The sequence below is a fragment of the Anomalospiza imberbis genome, chromosome 25 (assembly GCF_031753505.1).
Source record: "Anomalospiza imberbis isolate Cuckoo-Finch-1a 21T00152 chromosome 25, ASM3175350v1, whole genome shotgun sequence".
Classification (NCBI taxonomy): Eukaryota; Metazoa; Chordata; class Aves; order Passeriformes; family Viduidae; genus Anomalospiza; species Anomalospiza imberbis.
This window is the reverse complement of record NC_089705.1, coordinates 6,340,812-6,360,245: the sequence shown is the minus strand read 5'-3', so window position 1 is coordinate 6,360,245 and position 19,434 is coordinate 6,340,812. Positions and strand designations below refer to the sequence as shown.

The 19,434-nt window shown below is 60.3% G+C and overlaps 4 protein-coding genes across 7 annotated transcripts; 1 reads left to right on the top strand and 3 right to left on the bottom strand.

The window, feature by feature from the left end:
• Positions 1-1,418: 1,418 nt before the first annotated feature.
• On the bottom strand, positions 1,419-3,024 carry ZNF593 (zinc finger protein 593). The gene is made up of 3 exons (XM_068172939.1): positions 2,789-3,024; positions 2,005-2,067; positions 1,419-1,891 (listed from the first exon to the last, which is right to left on the bottom strand). The coding sequence occupies exons 1-3, from the start codon at positions 2,983-2,985 to the stop codon at positions 1,750-1,752; spliced, it is 402 nt and encodes a 133-aa protein (XP_068029040.1). The 5' UTR covers positions 2,986-3,024; the 3' UTR covers positions 1,419-1,749.
• Positions 3,025-3,124: 100 nt separating this feature from the next.
• On the top strand, positions 3,125-4,692 carry C25H1orf232 (chromosome 25 C1orf232 homolog). The gene is made up of 4 exons (XM_068172982.1): positions 3,125-3,713; positions 3,802-3,888; positions 3,970-4,067; positions 4,268-4,692. The coding sequence occupies exons 1-4, from the start codon at positions 3,627-3,629 to the stop codon at positions 4,524-4,526; spliced, it is 531 nt and encodes a 176-aa protein (XP_068029083.1). The 5' UTR covers positions 3,125-3,626; the 3' UTR covers positions 4,527-4,692.
• Positions 4,693-4,815: 123 nt separating this feature from the next.
• FAM110D (family with sequence similarity 110 member D) lies at positions 4,816-7,103 on the bottom strand. Its single transcript, XM_068172980.1, has 2 exons — positions 7,034-7,103; positions 4,816-6,401 (listed from the first exon to the last, which is right to left on the bottom strand). Exon 2 carries the CDS (start codon positions 6,289-6,291, stop codon positions 5,275-5,277), a length of 1,017 nt encoding a protein of 338 aa, XP_068029081.1. The 5' UTR covers positions 6,292-6,401; positions 7,034-7,103; the 3' UTR covers positions 4,816-5,274.
• Positions 7,104-10,797: 3,694 nt separating this feature from the next.
• On the bottom strand, positions 10,798-18,258 carry PDIK1L (PDLIM1 interacting kinase 1 like). Of its 4 annotated transcripts, none has more exons than XM_068172770.1 (3): positions 18,176-18,258; positions 15,981-17,353; positions 10,798-13,285 (listed from the first exon to the last, which is right to left on the bottom strand). In XM_068172770.1, exons 2-3 carry the CDS (start codon positions 16,263-16,265, stop codon positions 12,545-12,547), a joined length of 1,026 nt encoding a protein of 341 aa, XP_068028871.1. In that variant the 5' UTR covers positions 16,266-17,353; positions 18,176-18,258; the 3' UTR covers positions 10,798-12,544. The 4 variants fall into 4 exon arrangements, with proteins under 4 accessions (XP_068028871.1, XP_068028869.1, XP_068028872.1 ...); XM_068172768.1 differs by having other exon boundaries at positions 15,981-17,350; XM_068172771.1 differs by having other exon boundaries at positions 15,981-16,282.
• Between the last annotated feature and the right edge of the window lie 1,176 nt (positions 18,259-19,434).

The window sequence follows — 19,434 nt, the reverse complement described above, 5'->3', positions numbered from 1 at the left end:
GGGCACAAAGCTGCCCCCGTTGCCTTTACACCACCCAGCGTGATGGGGACATTCAGGGCATGGCCGCAGGCCCCTGTCCCCGTGGGGTTTGGGGTTCTCCCGTGCTGCCCTCTGCTCTCCGTGTCCCCACAGATGCAGCTGGCAGCGGGACGTGGGGCTGAGCCGGGGGGGCGGCTGCTGACCCCCCTGGCCCTGCTGCTGGCGGCCGCCGGGCTCTGCCTGTCCCTCTACAGCGCCCGGAGAATGGCTGACCCCGCCAAGGCCCCCCCGGAGCCGTGAGGAGCGGGCTGGGGGCCGTGGGGACCGTCCCCGGGGGGCGTGGGCGGTCCCCCTCCACCCGCCGGCCCCCCCCGAGCGGAGCCGCGGCTGCGGCCACTCTGCAGCTGACCTGCGCCACATGCAGCCCTGGGGATGGGGACACGCCTGTCCCCGCCCGTCCCCGCCTGGGGCAGCCGGGATGGAGAACGGAGAAGCCGCTTCCAGCTCCGGAGCTGCCGGCTGAGCCCGGCCCGAGCCACGGGGAGACATCGGGATCCGGCCACCAGCGCAGAGGCTGGACGGACAGACAGAGGGACGGCAGAGCCGGGAGCTGCCTCCATCCCCATCCCCCGCGGAAGCAGAGGGGCCTGGGGAGCCCAGCTGGTGGCCACAGAGCCCCCCCGTCCCCATGGGAACGTGCTGTGGCCGCGGCCCCGCAGGAACGAGGCCAGCGCCGTTAGGTAACGGGCAGGGGGACACGGGGCGGTGACGTGACCCCGGGCCGGCGCATCCCGTGACCCTGGGCCCGCACATCCCGCTGGGATGGCGGCTGCAGCCTTCCCAGCCCCCGCAGAGCTGCGGCTCTCCCCCCCTCCCAGAGCCGGCAGGACAAATCCGGGCAGGCTTTGTGGAAATAAACCCTTCCCTACCCAGCACAGCTGTGCCACTGCTCTGTCTGCCGTTCCCAGCACGTTCCCAGGGCCCAGCTTGGCAGGAGGGATGAACGGGGACACCACTCCGCAGGAATTCGGTGGCATTGTCACTCAGTGTCCCCTCAGGGGCACCAGCACCAGGCAGGGAGGCCGATCACCGTGCAGCCCCAGCCCTTCAGGAGCATGGAATCACTTGCAGGAGTTGAGTTTTTGGGGACAGGAGCCTCAAAGTGTCCTCACCAAGGGGACACCAGCACTGCCCTCTCAAGGCCCAAAGCAGGTGCTCGCTGCAAACCCAGGTGCTCGGGGAAGAGGTCGCTCAAGCTCACATTCCCCACAAAAAGCTGCCTGGGAAGCCCCTGCCAGGAGGGCAGAGGGGCTTTTACCACCCTGCCAGGCAAGAGGCTCCTGGCACGGGCACCTTTGGGTAACGGGGAAAAGAACAACACTGAGGTGTCCCCTCAGCCCTTGGGGGGACTGTCACCCTCATACTCAACGCTGCCACACTGTCAGTTGACACATTTTAATGGGTGCATCACTGGAATAACCTCTGACGCAAGGACAGAGCAGAAACTGCTCCAAAAGCAGGCAGACAAGTGTGCAGTCCCACCAGCTCTCGGAGAACAAGGAATGTGTCCCTTTCTGGACGAGAAGGACACTCGGGGAGGGCACTCAGGCTCTTGCTGGCTTCTTCTCCTCGTTAGTGCCCTGGCCAGGGGGGCTGTGGGAGGAGCAGGGTGGATTTGGCTGGCAGTGCTGGGACATGCTTTTCTCACAAAGCTGAGGACAAAGATGTCCTTACAGAGCCACTCATCCTCTCAGTCCCCCGTCCCTGCGCTCAGCCGGCCGTCTCCATCTCGGTGACCTCCTCCAGGGGCTGGGTCTGCACCTCCACCTTCTCTGGGGGGATGTAGGAGCCCATCCCAGCGGCACGTTCAGCCTCCTCCTGCGTGTACGGAGCCTGGCGCAGCTGCTTCAGCCTGGGGGCACACAGGGGGTGAAGCTTCCACCTGCACCTCCGAGCAGAACCTGCCCAGAACTGCCCCTGCCACCCCCCTCACCCCGGGGAATTTGGGATCTGTCCCCCCCTTACCTCTTCTTGTGCACCTTGGATCTGAAGTGCTCCTTCATGCTGTTCAGGTCCACGAAGTAGCGCCTGGGGTAGGAAAGGATGGGGGTCAGGGGGACCCCGAGTCTGAAAGGGGGGGTGGGGAGGGTCCTGCCGAGAGGCCAGGGTCCCAGCACTACCCTGCATGGGCCTGGGGTCACCCTGAGACCAGGACAAGATATTCCCCCAGGGGTTAGAGCCCTCTGGTCAAGAGCCAGGGACTACCCCGGGACCAGGGCAGCCCCCCTCCCAGGGGACAGGGACCCCGGGAGCCGAGCACCCCCTCCCCGGGGAAAGGGACCCCCAGGGCCTGAGCACCCCCTCCCCGGGGACAGGGACCCCGGGAGCTGAGCACCCCTTCCCCGGGGACAGGGACCCCCAGGGCCTGAGCACCCCCTCCCCGGGGACAGGGACCCCGGGAGCTGAGCACCCCTTCCCCGGGGACAGGGACCCCCAGGGCCTGAGCACCCCCTCCCCGGGGACAGGGACCCCGGGAGCTCAGCACCCCCTCCCCGGGGACAGGGACCCCCAGGGCCTGAGCACCCCCTCCCCGGGGACAGGGACCCCCAGGGCCTGAGCACCCCCTCCAGAGGCCCCTGAGCCCCGGGACCAGGACGACCCCATCCCAGGAACCTCAGGGACCACTCCCCCACCTCCCCTGGGAACCAGGGACCCCCCGGAGCAGGACAAGCCCATGCCAAGGTTGGAGCCGTCCCCCCGAGCCCCGGGATCCCCCCGGGATGCCCCCGGGATGCCCCGCCGCACGCACGCGCAGTGCAGGCAGTAGAACTGCGCGCAGCCCGGCAGGTCGGGGTCGATCTCCTGCCGCAGCAGCCGCGCGGCGTTCTCGGGCTTCAGGTCCGCGTGGATCTCGTCCAGGTCTCGCCGGCGCCGCTTCGTCTTCAGCTGCCGGGCGAGCGAGTGCGCCCGGTGCGCCCCGGTGCGCCGCCCGTTCCGCGGGGACATGGCGGCCGCACGCCGCGCCGCACTGCGCAGGCGCGGGGGCTGCGGGCCACGCCCACCCCTCAGCACGCCCCGCCCACGGACAGCGAGCGCGGCTCAATGGCCACGCCCACCCGCATAGGCCACGCCCGGGCCACGCCCCCTCCGCCCGGTGTCCCCGGTCCCGGGACGGTCCCCGCGCCCGGCGAGCCCCCAGCCCCCGGGGCCACCGTCCCCGTGCTCCCCCGGTGTCCCCCGCGCTGCCCCGGTCACCGCTGCCATGAGCGGGGCAGGGCTCAGCGTGTCCCGCCGTGTGCCGGCGCTGATCGTGTTTCGTCCGTAATCAATTATAGATGGGGACACGCGGCGGGGGGAGCGCGGAGCTCCAGCGGCTCCTCTGCACCATGGCGGGGGTCCCAGCCCTGGGGGCCCCAAGTGGGCGAGGGGCACCGGGGGGCAGGGGCGGGGGCCCCGGGATGGGTTTTGGGGGGGACCGGAGGAGCCGCCCCCGCGCTGCCCCCGGCTCAGCCCGGGCTCAGATTCCTTTTGTGCGGTGCAAGCGGCCGCTGAAACTTTAATGAAGCCACCGGATCGCCGGGGCGCCCGTTCGGCCCGCCCCGCTGGCCGCGGCTCCCACCGGCTCTGGCCCCGCCGAGCCCCTCGCCATGGCCCAGGGCTTCTGGCGGCTCTACAAGGCCAAGGTGCTGCAGACCCTGGGGGGGCCGCGCCCGGACGGGGCCCTGCAGGACGAGGTAGGGTGGGGGGTCCCCAAAACGGGCTGACCGACCTCCCTGGCACCCCCCGCCTGCAGCCCTGCCCTCACCGGGGGCTTCGTTGCAGGGAGACCTCCCCGAGCTGATGGAGACGGCCGAGCCCCCCGCGCTGGTGGAGGAGGGAGCCAGCCCCGTGTCCCAGCTGGCCCGGAAGGTGAGGAGGGGGCTGGGGGCAGCGGGGCCGGGGGATACCGGCAGCCGGAGCTCCCCGGTGACCCCGGCGCTGCCCCCGCAGGTGCAGGGGGTGGGTGCCCGCGGCTGGCGGACGCTTTCGTCCCTCTTCACCCGCGAGGACGAGCACCAGCTGCTCAGCCCGGAGCCCTGCCCGGACCAGTAAGTTACAGATCGCTGGGGGGGACCCCAGAACCCGGATCCAAGCCCCGGGAACTGCCGAGCCCCCACATCCCCCACCCCATCCCCTGCATCCCCCTCCCCGGCCTGCACCACGGGGGCGAGCCGGCGGGGAGGGGGGCATGGCGGGCTTGGGGGAGAAGGTCCCTGCACTGACATTCCCGTCCCCTCTCTCCCCCCAGCCCTCTGGCCGCCGAGCCGGCCGAGATGCCCCACACCGAGAAGGCACCTGGGTTTTGGGATCTCTTTGCTACCAAGTGGCAGCAGGCGTCGGGGCCGGACAAGGGAGGGCCCCCCCCGGAGCCGGACGAGAGCCCGGGGGAGCCGCCGGGTGACGACGGCAGCGACCTGCGGGAGCCGGAGGAAGGGGCCTTCCACTGGGGCTTCCTGGCTGGCAAACTGGCCGAAATCCGGAATAAAAACGCCCCCAAGGGCAACTAGAGGAGGATGCACCAGCCGGACTCGCCAGAAGTTGTTTGCGGCCTCCCATTGCTGGTGGGCAGCGCCCCGCCCGTGCCCGAGGGCTCTGCCCTGGCTTTGGGGGTCACAGCTGCACTAAAGACCCCGAAGGTTCCCCTTTTCCCTGAGCTCTGCCTGCTGCTTTCCTTGCCCTCGCCCCCGCAACAGCCCCGCGGCCCCTGAAGCAGCACCACCCCAAGGGTGGGGAGGGGGAGCTGCCCCCCAGCCCTGGGGCACCCCCCCCCCCCCACAACCACACACACTGCCAGGCTAGAAAAAATCCCAAACAGATTTATTGAGGGCAGCTCCTGTTCTGGGGAGGAGGGGGCTGTGGGGTGGGCACTGCCCACGACAGGGGGCTCGGGCTCTGCCCACCCCCAGCCTGCAGCTGGAGCAGGACTTGGGTGGTCACTGGGGGCTGCGGGCCCATCCCACCCTCCTGGGCTGGGGACAGGGAGAAGGGAGAAGATGCGGGACGGCAGGGGGACAGCAGCCTGCCAGCCCTGAGGCCATGGGGACTCGCCCGGGGGTGGCCCTTCCTCACCTGCCCCTCAGGTGCCCCCACCACACTCAGCGTGTGGACCTGGTGGCTCTCCCAGCCCGCAGCATCCCCACGGCACCAGGGCCGTGGGTGCCACCAGCCCGTCGGGCACATCCCGCGAGGGCGAGGGGCCCCGTCCGGCCAGCGGGAGCCACGCGGGTGTCCCGGTCCCGGCCAGGCCGTCCCCGCTCACACCGTGGACTCCTTGGCAGCCGCCCAGGCTCTCTGGCAGCCGTAGAGCCACTTGATGACGCGGGCGTTGCGCTCCACCACCGAGACGGCGGAGCTCGGCCGGGCGTCCGGCTCCTCCTCGCCCGGCCCCGCGTCCCCCTGGCTGCCCCCCGAGGCCCGCCCGGGCTCGGACTCGCAGGAGCCGGGCCGGGCCGAGGCGCTGTCCCAGCCCGCGGGCCCGAAGCGCTCCCGGCCCAGCAGCTCCACCAGCGCCCGGTCCAGCCCGCAGTAGTTGAAGAACCGCTCCTGCTCCGACAGCGGCAGCGACACGCGCAGAGCCAGCGGCTCCTTCCCGGGGACACCGGGGGGCTGCTCCGCGGCCACGGGGAAGATGCCACCGCTGTCACCGCCGCTGTCCCCTCCCGGTGTCCGCGCCTCCTCCTTCTCGGCAGGCGCCCACAGCATGGGCGTCTCGGGGCTCTGAGGGGCTCCGGGTCCCTCGCCCAGCGGCCTGGCAGGGGGCGAGCTGGGCGGTCTGAGGGGTCCCTGGAAGAGGCGCCGCACCAGCCCGGAGCCCTTGGTGTTCTCCTTGTCCCCGCCCAGGCAGTCCCGTTTCTGCCGGTAGATGATGAGCGAGTCGGGTCTCAGCAGGCGCCTGCCGCCGCTGCGGCGCGACACGGGGGACTGGGGGCACGGCAGCTTGCGGGGCCCGTCCCGGCTGAGCTCCGAGGCCGGGCACAGCTCGCCGCACTGCTGCCGGGCCAGCAGGCGCCGGCCGTGGGGGGACAGCCGGGGCGAGCCCCGCAGCGCCGGCTCCTGCCGCTTGCTGATCACCTGCTGGGACTTGACGTACTTGGCCTTGTCGGCCTCCAGGCGCTCCACGGCGCTGGCTCGGCGGCCCCCGCTGCCGCCCGGGCCCTGCGGGCACTCGGGGCCCCGGTTCAGCCAGGCCAGGGGCGAGCCGCGGCCGGGGGCCATGAGGCGCAGGTTGCTGGAGGCGCAGACGGCGAGAGTGGGGCTGCCCAAGGGCACCATGGCCCCGGAACGGCGCTGCTGATCGCTCTGCGCCCTTCGGAGCGGCCGGGCAGGGCTGGGGCGGCCGCTGGGGAGGCTCCTGAAGCTTCGCTCGGCTCCTGGATTCAGCCCTGGAGGAGAGGGGAGAGTCAGGGTCAGCCCCGAGGGTGCAGCGGTGAGGAGGAGGAGGAGGAGGATGGGGCTGAAGCACAGCTGAGGGTCCCCTCAATGCCACACGGACAGCGGGTCCTGGCAGCCCAGGCAGGAGCAGCCCCTGGGCAGGAAGGGAGAAGCGCCGAGCATCCGCCGGCTTCGCCCGCATCCCAGGAGCGGCTTCCAACAGGAAAAAATACCGGGGCCGGCCGCCGCCTTGTCTTCCCGAGCGGCAGAACAAAGCCGAGCTCAGGAGAGCTGGCGAGCTGCCCCGAGGCTGGGGTTGCCTGGGGGTCCCCGAGCCGTGCCCCACACAGCCAGGCTGGGCTGGGAGGGAAGTTTCTCCCTTTCTCCGTGTGCGGAGGGCACCGAACCAGCCCTGGGTGACAGCAGGGACACGGGCAGGGCAGAGCTCACGGGAGCAAACAGCCCAGGAAGCCTCTGCCACGCAGCTCCACACGCAGCCCGCGGACCCCACACTGCACCCACCCCTGAGTGCACACGGGGAAACTGAGGCACGCGTTGTCTGGCCCTGAGCTCCCGGGCTGGGACCGCCCGTGCCGCGGGGCCCTCACCCTCCCCAGCCCAGGTGGGGGATGCTCTCGCTCACCTGAGCCCACGCAGGGATGCAGGGATGGGATGCAGGGATGGGATGCTCCAGTCTCACGCAGCTCCTGCCCCTCTGGCTGCCGCGCCAAACTGAGCCCAAAGCCGGGAGCAGCCTCATATAGAGGATGAGGAAGAGGAAGAGCCACCCATTAACCCCTGCCAGCCCAGCCCCGCGGCAGGAGTCCACCCCGTGCCGACGTCGCCAGCGTGACCCCCTCTCACAGCCCTGCCCCTGGCCCCGGCCAGCATTAGCCCCTCTCCTCTGCCAGCCCCACTCCTCCCTCCGCTTCCTTACGGGAACCCGGCCGGCGTTTTGGGATCTGCAGCAGAGATTTTTGCCTCCGAGTCTCTGTCCCCCTGCACAGGGTGGGTCAGGAATGGAGCAGGAAAACCGTGTCCACTCCAGCAGCTTCTCCTTCTGTACCCACCCCAGGGCGTGGGGGCAGCTCAGGAGCAGGACCCCAACACAATCCCCACCAGGATTCCGACCGGGCAGGAAGGAAGGAGGAAAAGTCCATCTGGCACCTTCTCCGGTGGCAGTGAAAGGGTCAAAGCCAGCCCCGAGCCGGCCGGTTCCTGCCTCTTCCCCCGGGAAGGGCTGTAAATCGCAGGAAGCCACAATGGGCTGGAGCTGGCCCAGGGGTTATTTTTACCACTGCCCTCTTCCCTTCCCGAGGGCCGAGTGCTCCCACAGGGACAATCCCGGGCCCCTCCATCCCCAGCTCCAGCCCGGGGGCTGCGAACGTGGCACTGGAGCAGAGGGGGAAGGACCTGCTGCCCCCCCGCTGGGCTCCCAGACCCTCGGAGAGGGGCCAGAGAAAGCCCCCAGAGCTCCCCAGGGAGCCACCAGCCCCTGCACCCCTCTGGCGGCCGGTTTGGATGGAGAGCTGGGGCACAGCCCGGCTGGTCACGGGGACTGGGGAGGCTCCAGTGGGGACAAAGCCCCGGGATGAGGGGGACCTGTCCCCAAGCACTCTGTCCCCACCCCAGTTCCTTCCTGAGGAGCTCCGGAGCCAGTGCCGGGAACGGGGCCTGGGGCTGTGCCCAGCACCTTCCCGGCCGATGGCAGCGGGGAAGGAAGGGGCTGGGGCCAGGACGCCTGTGCTGACGAAAACGGGGAATAAAATGGAACCTGGGCAGGATGAGAGGAGCCAGGTCTTGTATGAGCTCTGCAGGCACTGGAAAAAACTCCCAGTGACAGCAAGGAAGGGACAGACCACCTCTCTAACAAACCTGGAGAGGAGCAAAGCAGGCAGCAGCCGGGCTCGGTGTGCAGGATGCGGCTGCACTGGAGCAGATCTGGTGAGGACAGGGAACAGGATCAGGACAAGTGATGGAGAAGCCCTTGGCAGCTCTGGGATCTGCCCCTGGATTCCCTCACGGGAAAGGCAAATGCCACCGCCCAGAGCGCGGCCCACGGGAGCTGGGGAGGAGCCAGAGAGGCTCGGGCTTCCCTCGGGAGAGGGCAGGGGTGGAAAGCTTGTTGGACGAGTTTAGGAATCTCAAGGGTTCAAAGGGGCACGAATAAATCTGAAAGCAGCACCTAATCCGAGGCAGGCAGGCGCGTGTCGGTGCAGGTCGGAACTGGAGCACTCCCAGTGCCATGTTCCATGCTCCAACCCCAAAAGGCTCCAAACCCGCGGCAGGCGAGGGCTGGGCAGCGCTGGGAGCGCAGGGACAGCCCGCAGACACCGGGACAGGAGGAGCTGCCGGGGCGGAGGGAAGCAAGCCCAGGGTCAGGATGGAGGCCTGAACCCACCGCTGCTGCAAAGGTTTTTAGGTTTTTAGGTTGCATCTGGTTCCATTCCAAACCTGAGAGTAAAGGAGCCTCTGGAACGAACACGAACAGCCCGGGCTGGGCTCCTCTTCCAGCGGTGGTCACTTGACACCTCCATGCTCCTAAAAATGGGGCTTCACATTCCCCCCAAACCCTTCCGGAGCTCCTGAACAGCACCCGCAGCAGCTCAGGCTGGCATTCCCACCTGCCCCGTGTCCCTCAGAGGCTCTGGGTGGTTTGTGGCGTTCCAGGCACATCCCTGTGCCTTTCCTGGGCTGCAGCACAGAAATGGCTCTTGGCGGGCTGGAAGGGGGAACGGAGCAGCCCCTGGCAGCACCACGCGCTGAAGTTGGTGTTTAAATGTCCAAGCTGGCTCTCCCTGGGCCAGTCCCTTCCGTCCCCAAACCACCGGGAGGGATCCAAACCTCAGAGCCACCGATGTTCCAGGGGCTGCGAGCAGAGGGAGGAAGTGGAGCAAAGGGAAAAGCCCCACAAACCCTGGGCTGGTTGTGTCCCCCGCAGCCCAAAGGAGGGGAGCAGCTGCTTCCCTGCAGGGAGGGCACCTTTCCCAGGGCTGGGATGGGGCCTGGGGCTCTCCCTCCCCCACAAAGCCCCAGGGAAGCTCTGGTTGAACCAAAACAAACCCAAAACACCAACACGGCGAGTTCCCAGCCCTGGGAACGGGGATGGGCAGGCTGGAGCCTGAACCTCTGGGGCTGGGTTCTCCCAGCCCAGATGGGCTTTAATTAAAACTCATTTCTGCACCAGGGCATTTCCCTGGCAGAGCTCCTCACCCTCCCCAAGGGCTAAATATATTTGAAGTAAAGTATATATATATAACATATATGTGTGTGTATGTATATATATATATCAGGTTTATTCTTCATTTTGTGGGGAAGGAATTCAGCTTGTGTCTGTATTTAAAATCACCACTCTTAGAACTAACCCGAAAGTGGGACTTTCTCCTTTGCTAAAGGTCTTTACCCCCCCCGAAAGAATGAATCTAAATCCAAACTGCATTGACTCAAGCACAAGGCTCCTGCCCGGTGGGCATGTGCCCATTCCAGGTGGGAATCTGCCCCTTCCTGGCACCAGGAATCCACAGGTGCAGGCACAGGGGAGAGGGCTGGGCTCGGGTTTGTTGTGTGGGGGTAGGAAATTCCAAGAGAAACTCAATTTACAGCATTTCCAGTCTGCAGATCCCTCTGTCCAGAGCGCTGCTAATTAAAACATGCAAATGAGGGCCACACTTTCCTGTCATGGATAAGTAATGATGTTTCCTCACCTTCACTCCTAAGATGTCTCAGGGCATGTGGGAACAGCAGGATGCTGTCCCTGGAGGGCAGCACTGACACTGCACTGACTGAAAGCACTTCCCCATAAAAAGTCCTAAAACTTCATGGAAATTCAAGATTTTATTTCAAAAACAGTCATGAACTTAATAAATTACACAATAATTTTCCTCATTATAAACTCTCCATAAAATATATTTTACAGTTTTTAAAGAAAAACACAGAAAAAAAAAATCTTTCCCAAGTGCTGAAAAGTGTCTTGACTTCGTGTCACGCTGGTGAACGACCCCGCAGCTGCTACAACAACTTGATTTATTTTCTCAAAACAAAGACCTCAGACAACAAAAATCGAAGAGAACACAGAGCTCGAGGACTACCAGTGTCACCCAACAGCGAGGATAAGCACCATGAGAGGGATTTCAGGTACCCCCAACCTATAAAGTGGCAATCAGTGCAAAGAAACACTTTGGGAGTCAAAACCCCCACAAGTTCCCTGTGCCAGCCCCTGATTTCTGCACTGCAGGCAGTGGAGCCCTGCAGAGGGGACCCAGGTGATTCACAGAGCACCTCAGAGGGGAGCAGAGTTATTCTGGTTCTGACTTCTGGCGGGGTAAGGGAGGGGGACGCTCACCCTTTAGTTTTAAAAAGCTCCCAAGTTTCACACGGATCATAAACCCCCTCCAAGTTCTTCTCAGCCAATGGCCCCGCTGAGATGTGAGAACTGGGAGGCAGAGTTGGCACAAGCAAAGTGTGTTTGTCTGAGGATCACTCCGTAAAACGATGAAGTGAAAGGAAATAACAAGAATTATAAACTAAAGGCCAGCTGGGGACAGCCACCAGCTCACACAGCACCAGGTAAGAACCACCTGCAGCCTGTAAAGCCTCAGAAGTTGGGTGGAATCAGAATCCTTTGCTTTTGGAAAACCAAAAAATAAAATTTGCTTACTTGCACTCGAAGGATAAACACTGAGTGCCCAGAACTGCTATCCCAGCACTAAGAGGGAACAGTATTCAAAAAGCAAATTATACAAGGAAATACTTACAGCCATTTCCAGGTAAGATTTGGGTGGGGAAAAAAATTAAATTGAATTTTGTAAAGAAAACTAGCTTTTCCTGCAGCTTTAAAGGCAATTTTAAGACTCTTTTAAGTTTTTTTCCAAAAGGTCAAACTGGATGGGAGAGGTCAGTCCTGCACCCAAAAGAACAAAGTGTTGTGCTGGGACAAAGAGCTGCTGTCAGCCCTGCAGTGTCAGGTGGCCCCAGCAAAACCTGTCCCAGCCTCAATCTGCTCCGTGCAGCCAGAGCTGGGGATAAGCAGCTTCCAACTGCTCCAAACCCCCTCCTCCCATCTGTGCTTGTAAATAAAGAGCACTTCTTTAAAAGGAGGAAAAGTAAAACCAAAACAAAACAGCACAGGCTGCCGCCTTTCACATGGCTGTCACTGAGCTTTCTGCAGCTCTGACACCAGGAGTGAGCCAGGGGACACAGCCACCCCTGTCCCCTCATCCCCACTGGATTTGGGGCAGTGCCAGAGAGGAAAGGCCATGACTGTTGGGATTTTTAGCTGGAGTCAGTTCAGGAAAACTGTGCTGCCACCGTGTTTTGAAGGATTTTAAGAATATGCTGCTGGATTCCCTCACCCATGTTTCCAAAAACTGAGGGCACAGAACTCTGCTGTGATAAATCCTCAAGGTGCTAAGGGGTTATGGACACCAGGGCACAGAGCATGTTGAGAAAAGGCAGATTAATTGATTAATAAAAGCAAAATCAAAGGATCAATGACCCAGCCCCCATGCCAGCACCTGACTGTACAATTTTAATTTGACTCCCTCAGTGATGAGCTCATTAAGCTCTAAGTGCCCAGATCAGCCATGTTAGCACTTCGAAAGCAGCTGATCCCCTTGCATTGCTTTTTTTTTTTATGTTTACAAAGTCAAGTCTTTGAAATTAGATAACAAAAATAAATAATAAAGTCATTCAGGCCTGGGGAAGGAGGAGTTTTTCTCACTCACCTTCTTCACCCAGATTTCTAGCAGACCCCAATCATCCAGACCCACAGCAAATAATTTAAGTGCCACACACTCCCAGTCACTCATATACATAAATATATACACAGATTACACTACAAAGCCTCAAGATTTGCACTGCCAGCATGCAAATCTTTTTTGTTTTCCTTTTTTTTTTTCCATGAGAGTTCCTAATACTGACATAGGAAACTGGAATGTGTGAGACACTCCATGACAGAGTGCTGGAAATCAAGTAGTGTTGGCTCTTGCAACATCCCCCTGCCAGTGCACCCCAAGGAACACCCCCAGTCTCACTCGGGGATTTTCACACGGCCAACTCAGCATTCCTGTCGGGAATCTCCAGTCGGGAATCTCCAGGTAGGTGCGAAGTACCCCCTGCAGGTGAGCCGAGGCTGCGCCTGCCAGGCTCAGCCCCCTCACGTGTCCCAGCTGCTGTCCTTGAAGGCGATGTTGACCAGTCTGAGCTCCAGCTCGAAGGCGTCGGGCCGGTCCTGCGGGTTGGCCGCCAGCATCTCCTTGATCAGCTGCTTCATGCGGGCGTTCATGGACTTCTTCTTCACGGGGATGAGCAGCTCCATCTTGGGGTTCTCCAGCAGCGCCTCGCCCACAGGCACGATGGCCGTGCCCTGCTTCACGTAGCTGCCCAGCAGCTCCTTCTTGGTCTCGGTGTCGATGAAGGTGATCCTCTCCAGCATGGCCCAGATGATGATGCCCAGGGCGAAGATGTCAGCCTTGGCCGTGTAGTGTCCCTCCCACACCTCGGGGGCCATGTAGAAGTCGGTGCCGCAGGCGGTGGACAGGAAACACTTGTTGACGTTGACCGGCTCCTCGGGGTTCTGCCCCGAGGCCGAGCACACCTTGCTCAGCCCAAAATCCGCCACCTTCAGCGTGGGCTCGGGGTCGGCGGCGTCGGCCCGGCTCTGCGAGATGAGGATGTTGTCGGGCTTGAGGTCCCGATGGATGATCTGGTTTTTGTGCAGGAAGGCCAGGGCGCTGCTGAGCTGCAGCATGAAGCTGGTGTTGGTCTTGCGGTTGGGCTTGCGGGACAGCAGGTACTCGTTCATGTCTCCCCCATCACAGAAATCCATCACAAACCACAGGTAATAAGCACTTTTGGGGTCAAAGGCTATTTCTCCTTTTAATGAGGTTTCTACAAGCTGCAACGAGGAAAAGAGATGTCGTAACTACCTGACGATCCCGAGAAGGAAAGGACAGGATGGAAAAATGCATGAAATCAGGATCTTTACAGAGAGGGGAAATTTGGGTTAGTTACACAGAAGGAATTCTTCCCTGTGGGGCTGGTGATGGCCGGGCACAGGCTGCCCAGAGAAGCTGTGCCTGCCCCTGGATCCCTGGAAGTGTCCAAGGCCAGGCTGGAGCAGCCTGGGAGAGTGGAAGGTGTCCCTGCCCACGGGAATGAGATGGGGTCTAAGATCCCTTCCAACCCAGACCGCTCTAGCACTGTTTGACCCTCCTCTCAACAATCCAGAGAGCAAGGTATTGCAATGGGGGGAAGAAAACATTATGCAAAAGTTTTTACGTAAAAGAGAAAAAAACAAAAATCACAATATATTTGCCAGCCTCCTTATCTTCACTCGTGTGGAGCGTATCAAGCTCAGGCTCCTGCCCAGAAGCAGAGCTCGACCCTGATAACAGTTTTTAAAGATACCCAGTGGCCATAGCCCTCCCATCTGTCCCAGCTGGACAGTGTCCCACCCTGACAAAGCCTGTCCCACCCACTTTGCCAACAGCTTTTCGGGATAAACAGAGTCTCACAAGTAACTCCACACAGCTGTATTTATCCAGGAGAGATTTTTAAAGCCTGGTCTCCATTCCTGACACATCCACAAATTCCAGCAAGTTAACACAGGATCCCTGAACTCAGGAGAGCACTGATCTGCAGGCACAGCTGAGCACGGAACACCCTTCCCACCATCGTTATCCACATGGTATTTTCAGGAACACAAGTTGAACAGCCAGTTCTTACAGCTGCTCCACACAGAAAGCAAAGTAAAACCTGCAATCACTTCTACTAATCCTGTTTACACAACTGCATTTGCCTCTTCAGCTCCTCTGAGGTGGCTCTGGAAGGAAAGTCCTGCAGTTATTTCTGTTAGTAGAAAACCAATGGATACTAAATCAAACTGGCTTTTAAAAATGAAGGGGTGTGTTAATATCTAGAGAGGCATTTTGAAATGCTTTTAATAAGTGACCTTTTCAAGAGAAAAAAATGGTAATAATTTACAGCTATCTTCTTCAAACAGTAAATCTATTTTAGAGCTAAAAAATTGCCTTATTTAGGTTTTGTAGTAAGGAACTGTGAGATTAAGGTATCTCAGGAGAGCAGGGAGTCTCCCCTGCCAAGAGGGCACCAACACAGTCACAGGAGCTGCACTTGCAGACGTTGTGAGAGGTAAGACAACAAAATCCACGCCCCACATCTGTGAGAGTGGCAAAGCACCAGCACACAAGGCTGCGTCAGGACTCAAACTCTACAGATTTGGTTCAGCTGGCACTGAGAATCTGCCCAGAGCCCTTCAGGAGAGAGTGAGAGCCCTTGCCCAGCCTCCTCACACGCAGCAGCAGCTCAGCTCTGCATCATCACCTGGGAGAGGAGAGGAGAGGCTGAGCCAAGGGGCTCTGACTGCCCCTGGCTCAGCCCAGGCTGCTCCAAAGCAACCCTGGCAGTCAGCTCAGCTCTGCCCTTTGCTCTTCTCCCTGGAGCAGCAAAACAATCCGTGCTGTTTGCAGCTGGCAGGGGCCAGGTCCCTGTGCCAGCTGCTCCCCAGCACCACCGTCCCAGCCAGAGCTGGGGTCAGCTGGAAGCTCTTCCCCACCTTGCAGCTCCACCCCGGGGCTTTCGAAGCTCCTCCCTGCACACCTGCCCTCCAGCTGGAAGCAGTCCCTGGCAGCTCCACTAAAACCAGGAAGGTAAGGCTCTGCCTTCTGCCCCATGAGCTGGCCAGTATTATTTCAGCCTAATCCTTCCCTGAAGACAAGTCAGGAGCAGCTCCCAAGGCACGGGGAGTTGGCAAAGCCAAGGATCCTGGTTCTCAGAGAGCAGCCAGCATCTGCAGGGCTGCTCACCCACAAAGGGACCAGACAGGCAGCAGGGGTGGCAATGAAAACTGAAATAAGAGCAGCTGACTAGGGATAACACAGCAAACACCGAGCAGGCTGCTGGCTTTTTAAACCAGAAACACTCATTGCTGCCCGCGGGTGGTTTATACTTAGGGCTGCTTCTTGACAAGGGAATTAATTACACTGTCTTTCAATCCCTTTCCAGAGCTACTTATTCTTCAAACATACACATCTTCAAACTTAAATGACACTTTCACAGAGATATGTATTCCCTAATTTATACTCTTTGAAGAGATTGATATTTATTTATTTAAAAATAAAAACAGCTCATTATGTGCTACCAATGGATTCTTGTTCCTGGAAGAATTTTAAGTGCTGGCTTCCTATAAATCAAGACACTGATTTCCTCTTCCAAGGACACCCAGGGTGGAATTCCTCCAAGCTCTGTCCCAGGACAGGAGTGTTCTTTAACCTGCAATCGCCAAGAACTCCACAGCCTGCACGTCCCCTGGGCTTCCTCAAATTATCAGAGCAGATTGGCATTAAATACAAATTCTGGAGTCTTTTAGAGCAGCACAGCCTCAAACCCAAGATCCAGGTGATTGTTCTGGTATTTTTTTTTTAAAGATCTCTATTAAATTCTGGGTGTCAGCAATGCAGACAGCGCCCTGGCCTAGCTGAGCACGGCTCAAAGCCCTCGGCTGCCCCACCTCCTTCCCCCCAGCTCACCGTCACCGATTCCTTCCACCCCGTTCCCTCGGCCTCGTGTACCTGTAAATACAGGGAGGAGCTGGAGCCATGGGACATCTTCTGCACCATGCCATCTTTCTGCAAGATGCACTCCTCCAGGTGAATGACGTTGGGGTGCTGGCTCTTGATACTGCTAAGGGCCCAGAACTCGCGCAGAGCCAGTTCCACGTTCTCGGGAGCGTGGCACCGGATCTTTTTCACGGCCACGCGGGCACAGGTCCTCCTGACGACCGCTTCGTACACCACACCATAACTGCCACGACCAACCTCCCGAATTAGATCGTACTTAGGCTGGCTACTCACCATCTTCAAGAGCAAAGGTTCTGGGGAAGGGGGAGAAACCCACAGAACTAAAACTTAGGCGACAGGAACCGGGCTGTATTTCCCCCCCTAGGGGCTGGCCTGCCCAGACCCCGCCATTAACGGGGGTTTCAGTTCTAGAACATTCCAGAAGCTCCTCCATAAACCTGCACCTGTTGCCACGGACCAGGTGGAAGTGAAATTACATCTTTTCGTTAAGATTTCCGACACAGCCCGGCGTGTTCAAGGTGGCAACAGTTCAAACCTAGACTGGCAGGGTGCCGAGACTGGGCTATCGAGAACGCTCCTGCTCCTCTCCCTCAGTGTCTTCCGTGAGCGTCTGCAGGAATAACAGGAGGCTGTCATGCTCCCCATCCAGCCTGGAGAGCACAGGAGGTCCCAGCTGAAGCCCCTGGTTGGGCAGTAATGGATTTTAATTAACTGCCTTTTTGTGGAGGTGGCTGCGGGAGCAAACGTTTCTGTTATAATTAAGTTGTTTTACTCAGAGAAGAGAAAGCTGCAATCGCTCCCGATTTATCTTTTTGAGGTGACTGATTTTTCACCAAGCCTCCCCGGCATGAGGAATCTACAGCTATGAAAGGTTAAAAAGGATAACTGATTGCAGAAGTTTGCACCCAACATCTAACTTTCACTTTTGCTCAACAGAGCAAGGACAAAAGTTAAGTTGTTGCTCTGAAAGTAAAACAAGAAAGACACACACACACGAAAAAAGAAGGAAAAAAAAAAAGCCACCAAACCCTGCTGCAGGTTTATGACCCTCCCTGCACACTGCCCTACAAGATTACAAACCAAACACCAGCACCACCTTCACACAACCAAACCAAAACGGGACACTGACTAGAGACAGCAATAAATTAAAATAAAAAGATAAGAGCCTGACTAGCCAAGGATCACTGGCCAAACAGAATGAAATGCAAAACCAAAAGTAAATAAATAAATAAAATCACACTGGTAGATGAGAACTACAATAGCTTTAAGACAGCCAGTGATAAAGGTAATTCTCTTTATGTCAGGCAATAAGGACCACATTGAAACGGCTGTTATTAGTAGGAAGATTTCAAGTATTTCCACTGCTTTAGGCAATTGGGTTTTTTTAGAAAAAAAAAAGAAAAAAAAAAAGAAAAAGAGAGAGAAAAAAGGTATCATCAGTCTCAGGCAATGCTACAGAGATATTTTAACCTTTCAGCAAAGCTGTGTGAGGGACATTTGCAGTAAGGAGTTGAACCAAGATGTGCCGTGTGTGAGGAACGCGTTACCAGGAGAATCCACTCAGGGACGGGCCGAGGCTGCACCTGTAGCAGGGCTGCAGCTCCGGATTAGAGCCGGGACACTGAGATCCGATGGGCCCACAAGGGCAGGAGCTGGAATTTCAATTTCCCAGCGGAAATCCAATTGTCCCCGGGGGAAAACACCGCGTCGCGCTCCTCACACACGGGCACAGCGGGTCCCGAGCGGGCACTAAACGTCCCCCGTGTCGGGAGCTGACACCGGGGCTGCCCCCGGGCCCGTTCCGGCCCGCGGAGCCGCGGGGCCGGCCGAGCGGACACCGGGCCCGGGCAGCGCCGCCCGCCGCGTTAACGGCGGCGATTAGAGAACAATATAAATAGAGAGCTAGTGTAGATAATATAAGTAAAATAGATAATACAGATGCACCGCTCCTGCTCGGCGCGGCCGCACCGGGCCCCCACCTGCGGCCGTGAAGGGAAGCACCGGCGCACCGCTCGACCCAGAGCGGGGGATGATGCCGGCCCGCCGGGCCCTGCCCGCCGCAGTGGATACCGGGCGCCCCCCCCGCCCAACCTGCAGCGCGGATCCCGCCCGCTACAACCCCCCCGGGGAAGGGGAGGACGTGGGGCCGGCCCCGGGCCGAGCCGGGCCGGGAGAAGCCGCGTTACCTCAGCGCCGCCGCCGCCGCCGCCCGGCCGCCATCTTAGGGCTGCGCTCCGCCCGCCTCCCTCAGCGCGGCCACGCCCACCCCCGTGGCCACGCCCACTCTGGGATCGCTGCCCTGTGATTGGTCAGCTGAGGGGGCGGGGCGGGCGCGGTGGGCGTTTACTGCCATTAATTAATCAATTAATTACTTCCATTTCTGTTTGCTAATTGGGAAGGAATTGTTCCCTGGGAGGGCGGGCAGGCCCTGGGTCCCTGGCAGTGCCCAGGCCGGGCTGGACGGGGCTGGGAGCAGCCTGGGACAGTGGGAGGTGTCGCTGCCATGGCAGGGGTGGCCCCGGGTGGGATTCAAGGTCCTTCCTAAACAAACAATTCCGGGACTCTACGATTTATTTCTTGGCGTCCGGAAAAAATCAGTACAGCCCCTCTCGCCCTTGGTTGTGCCCTGGCTTGGTGTGACAGTGACACAAGAGCTGTCGCCCGTCTCTGTTCGCTGTTCTGTGCCATGGCCCCCTTTCCTCCTCAGGCTGCAGGGCTGGAAGTGCCCCCCGTGCCCAGAGGCTGGGGGCGCAGGGCTCCTCAACCATTGCAAAGCCACTAGAGGGACATTCTGGGAGAAGCCAGGGCCACCTACTGCTCAGAGCCCTGTGAAGACCAGGCAGACGGAGATTCATTCCTGTAGTGGGCTCTCCGTGGTTAATTGGGAAGGATCCCGGGGGTGATTAGTGCCCTGGGTCCTGCCTAAGCTGTCCCAAGCCAATTAGGGGCCAACGAGCCCCTTGTGGGTTCAGAAAGCTGCTTAGAGCATTACAACCCCTCCGTTCCTGGGAATCCCCTTAATCGAGTCCAGAAGCAATTAATTAATCAATGTCACCCAGGGCAGGGCCAGGTCGTGTCTGGGTCCGGTCAGGGTCCGACCCCTGCGCTGCCCTCCCGGGTGCCCAGCCAGCCCCGTTCTGCTGCCAGCGCCTCGCTGGCAGAGCCCCAAGTGCCGGAACGGGAACAGTTTTGCAAGATGTGCCCGGCGGGTCCCGGCGCAGTCACTGGCTCCACACGTGAGCCAGGGCGGAGGGAGCCCGAGACACCTGTGGGGCTGCCCCGGCTGGGGAGAGGAGGGGGTCACTGCACCCCGGCACCGTGTGCCCCTGCACCCACGTGTCCGCGTGTCACACATCCAGGTACCTGTGCGTCCATTTATCCATGTACCCGGGCACACCTGGGTGCTCACGGACCGCTGCACCCCATCCCTGTGCAGCCAGGTGCC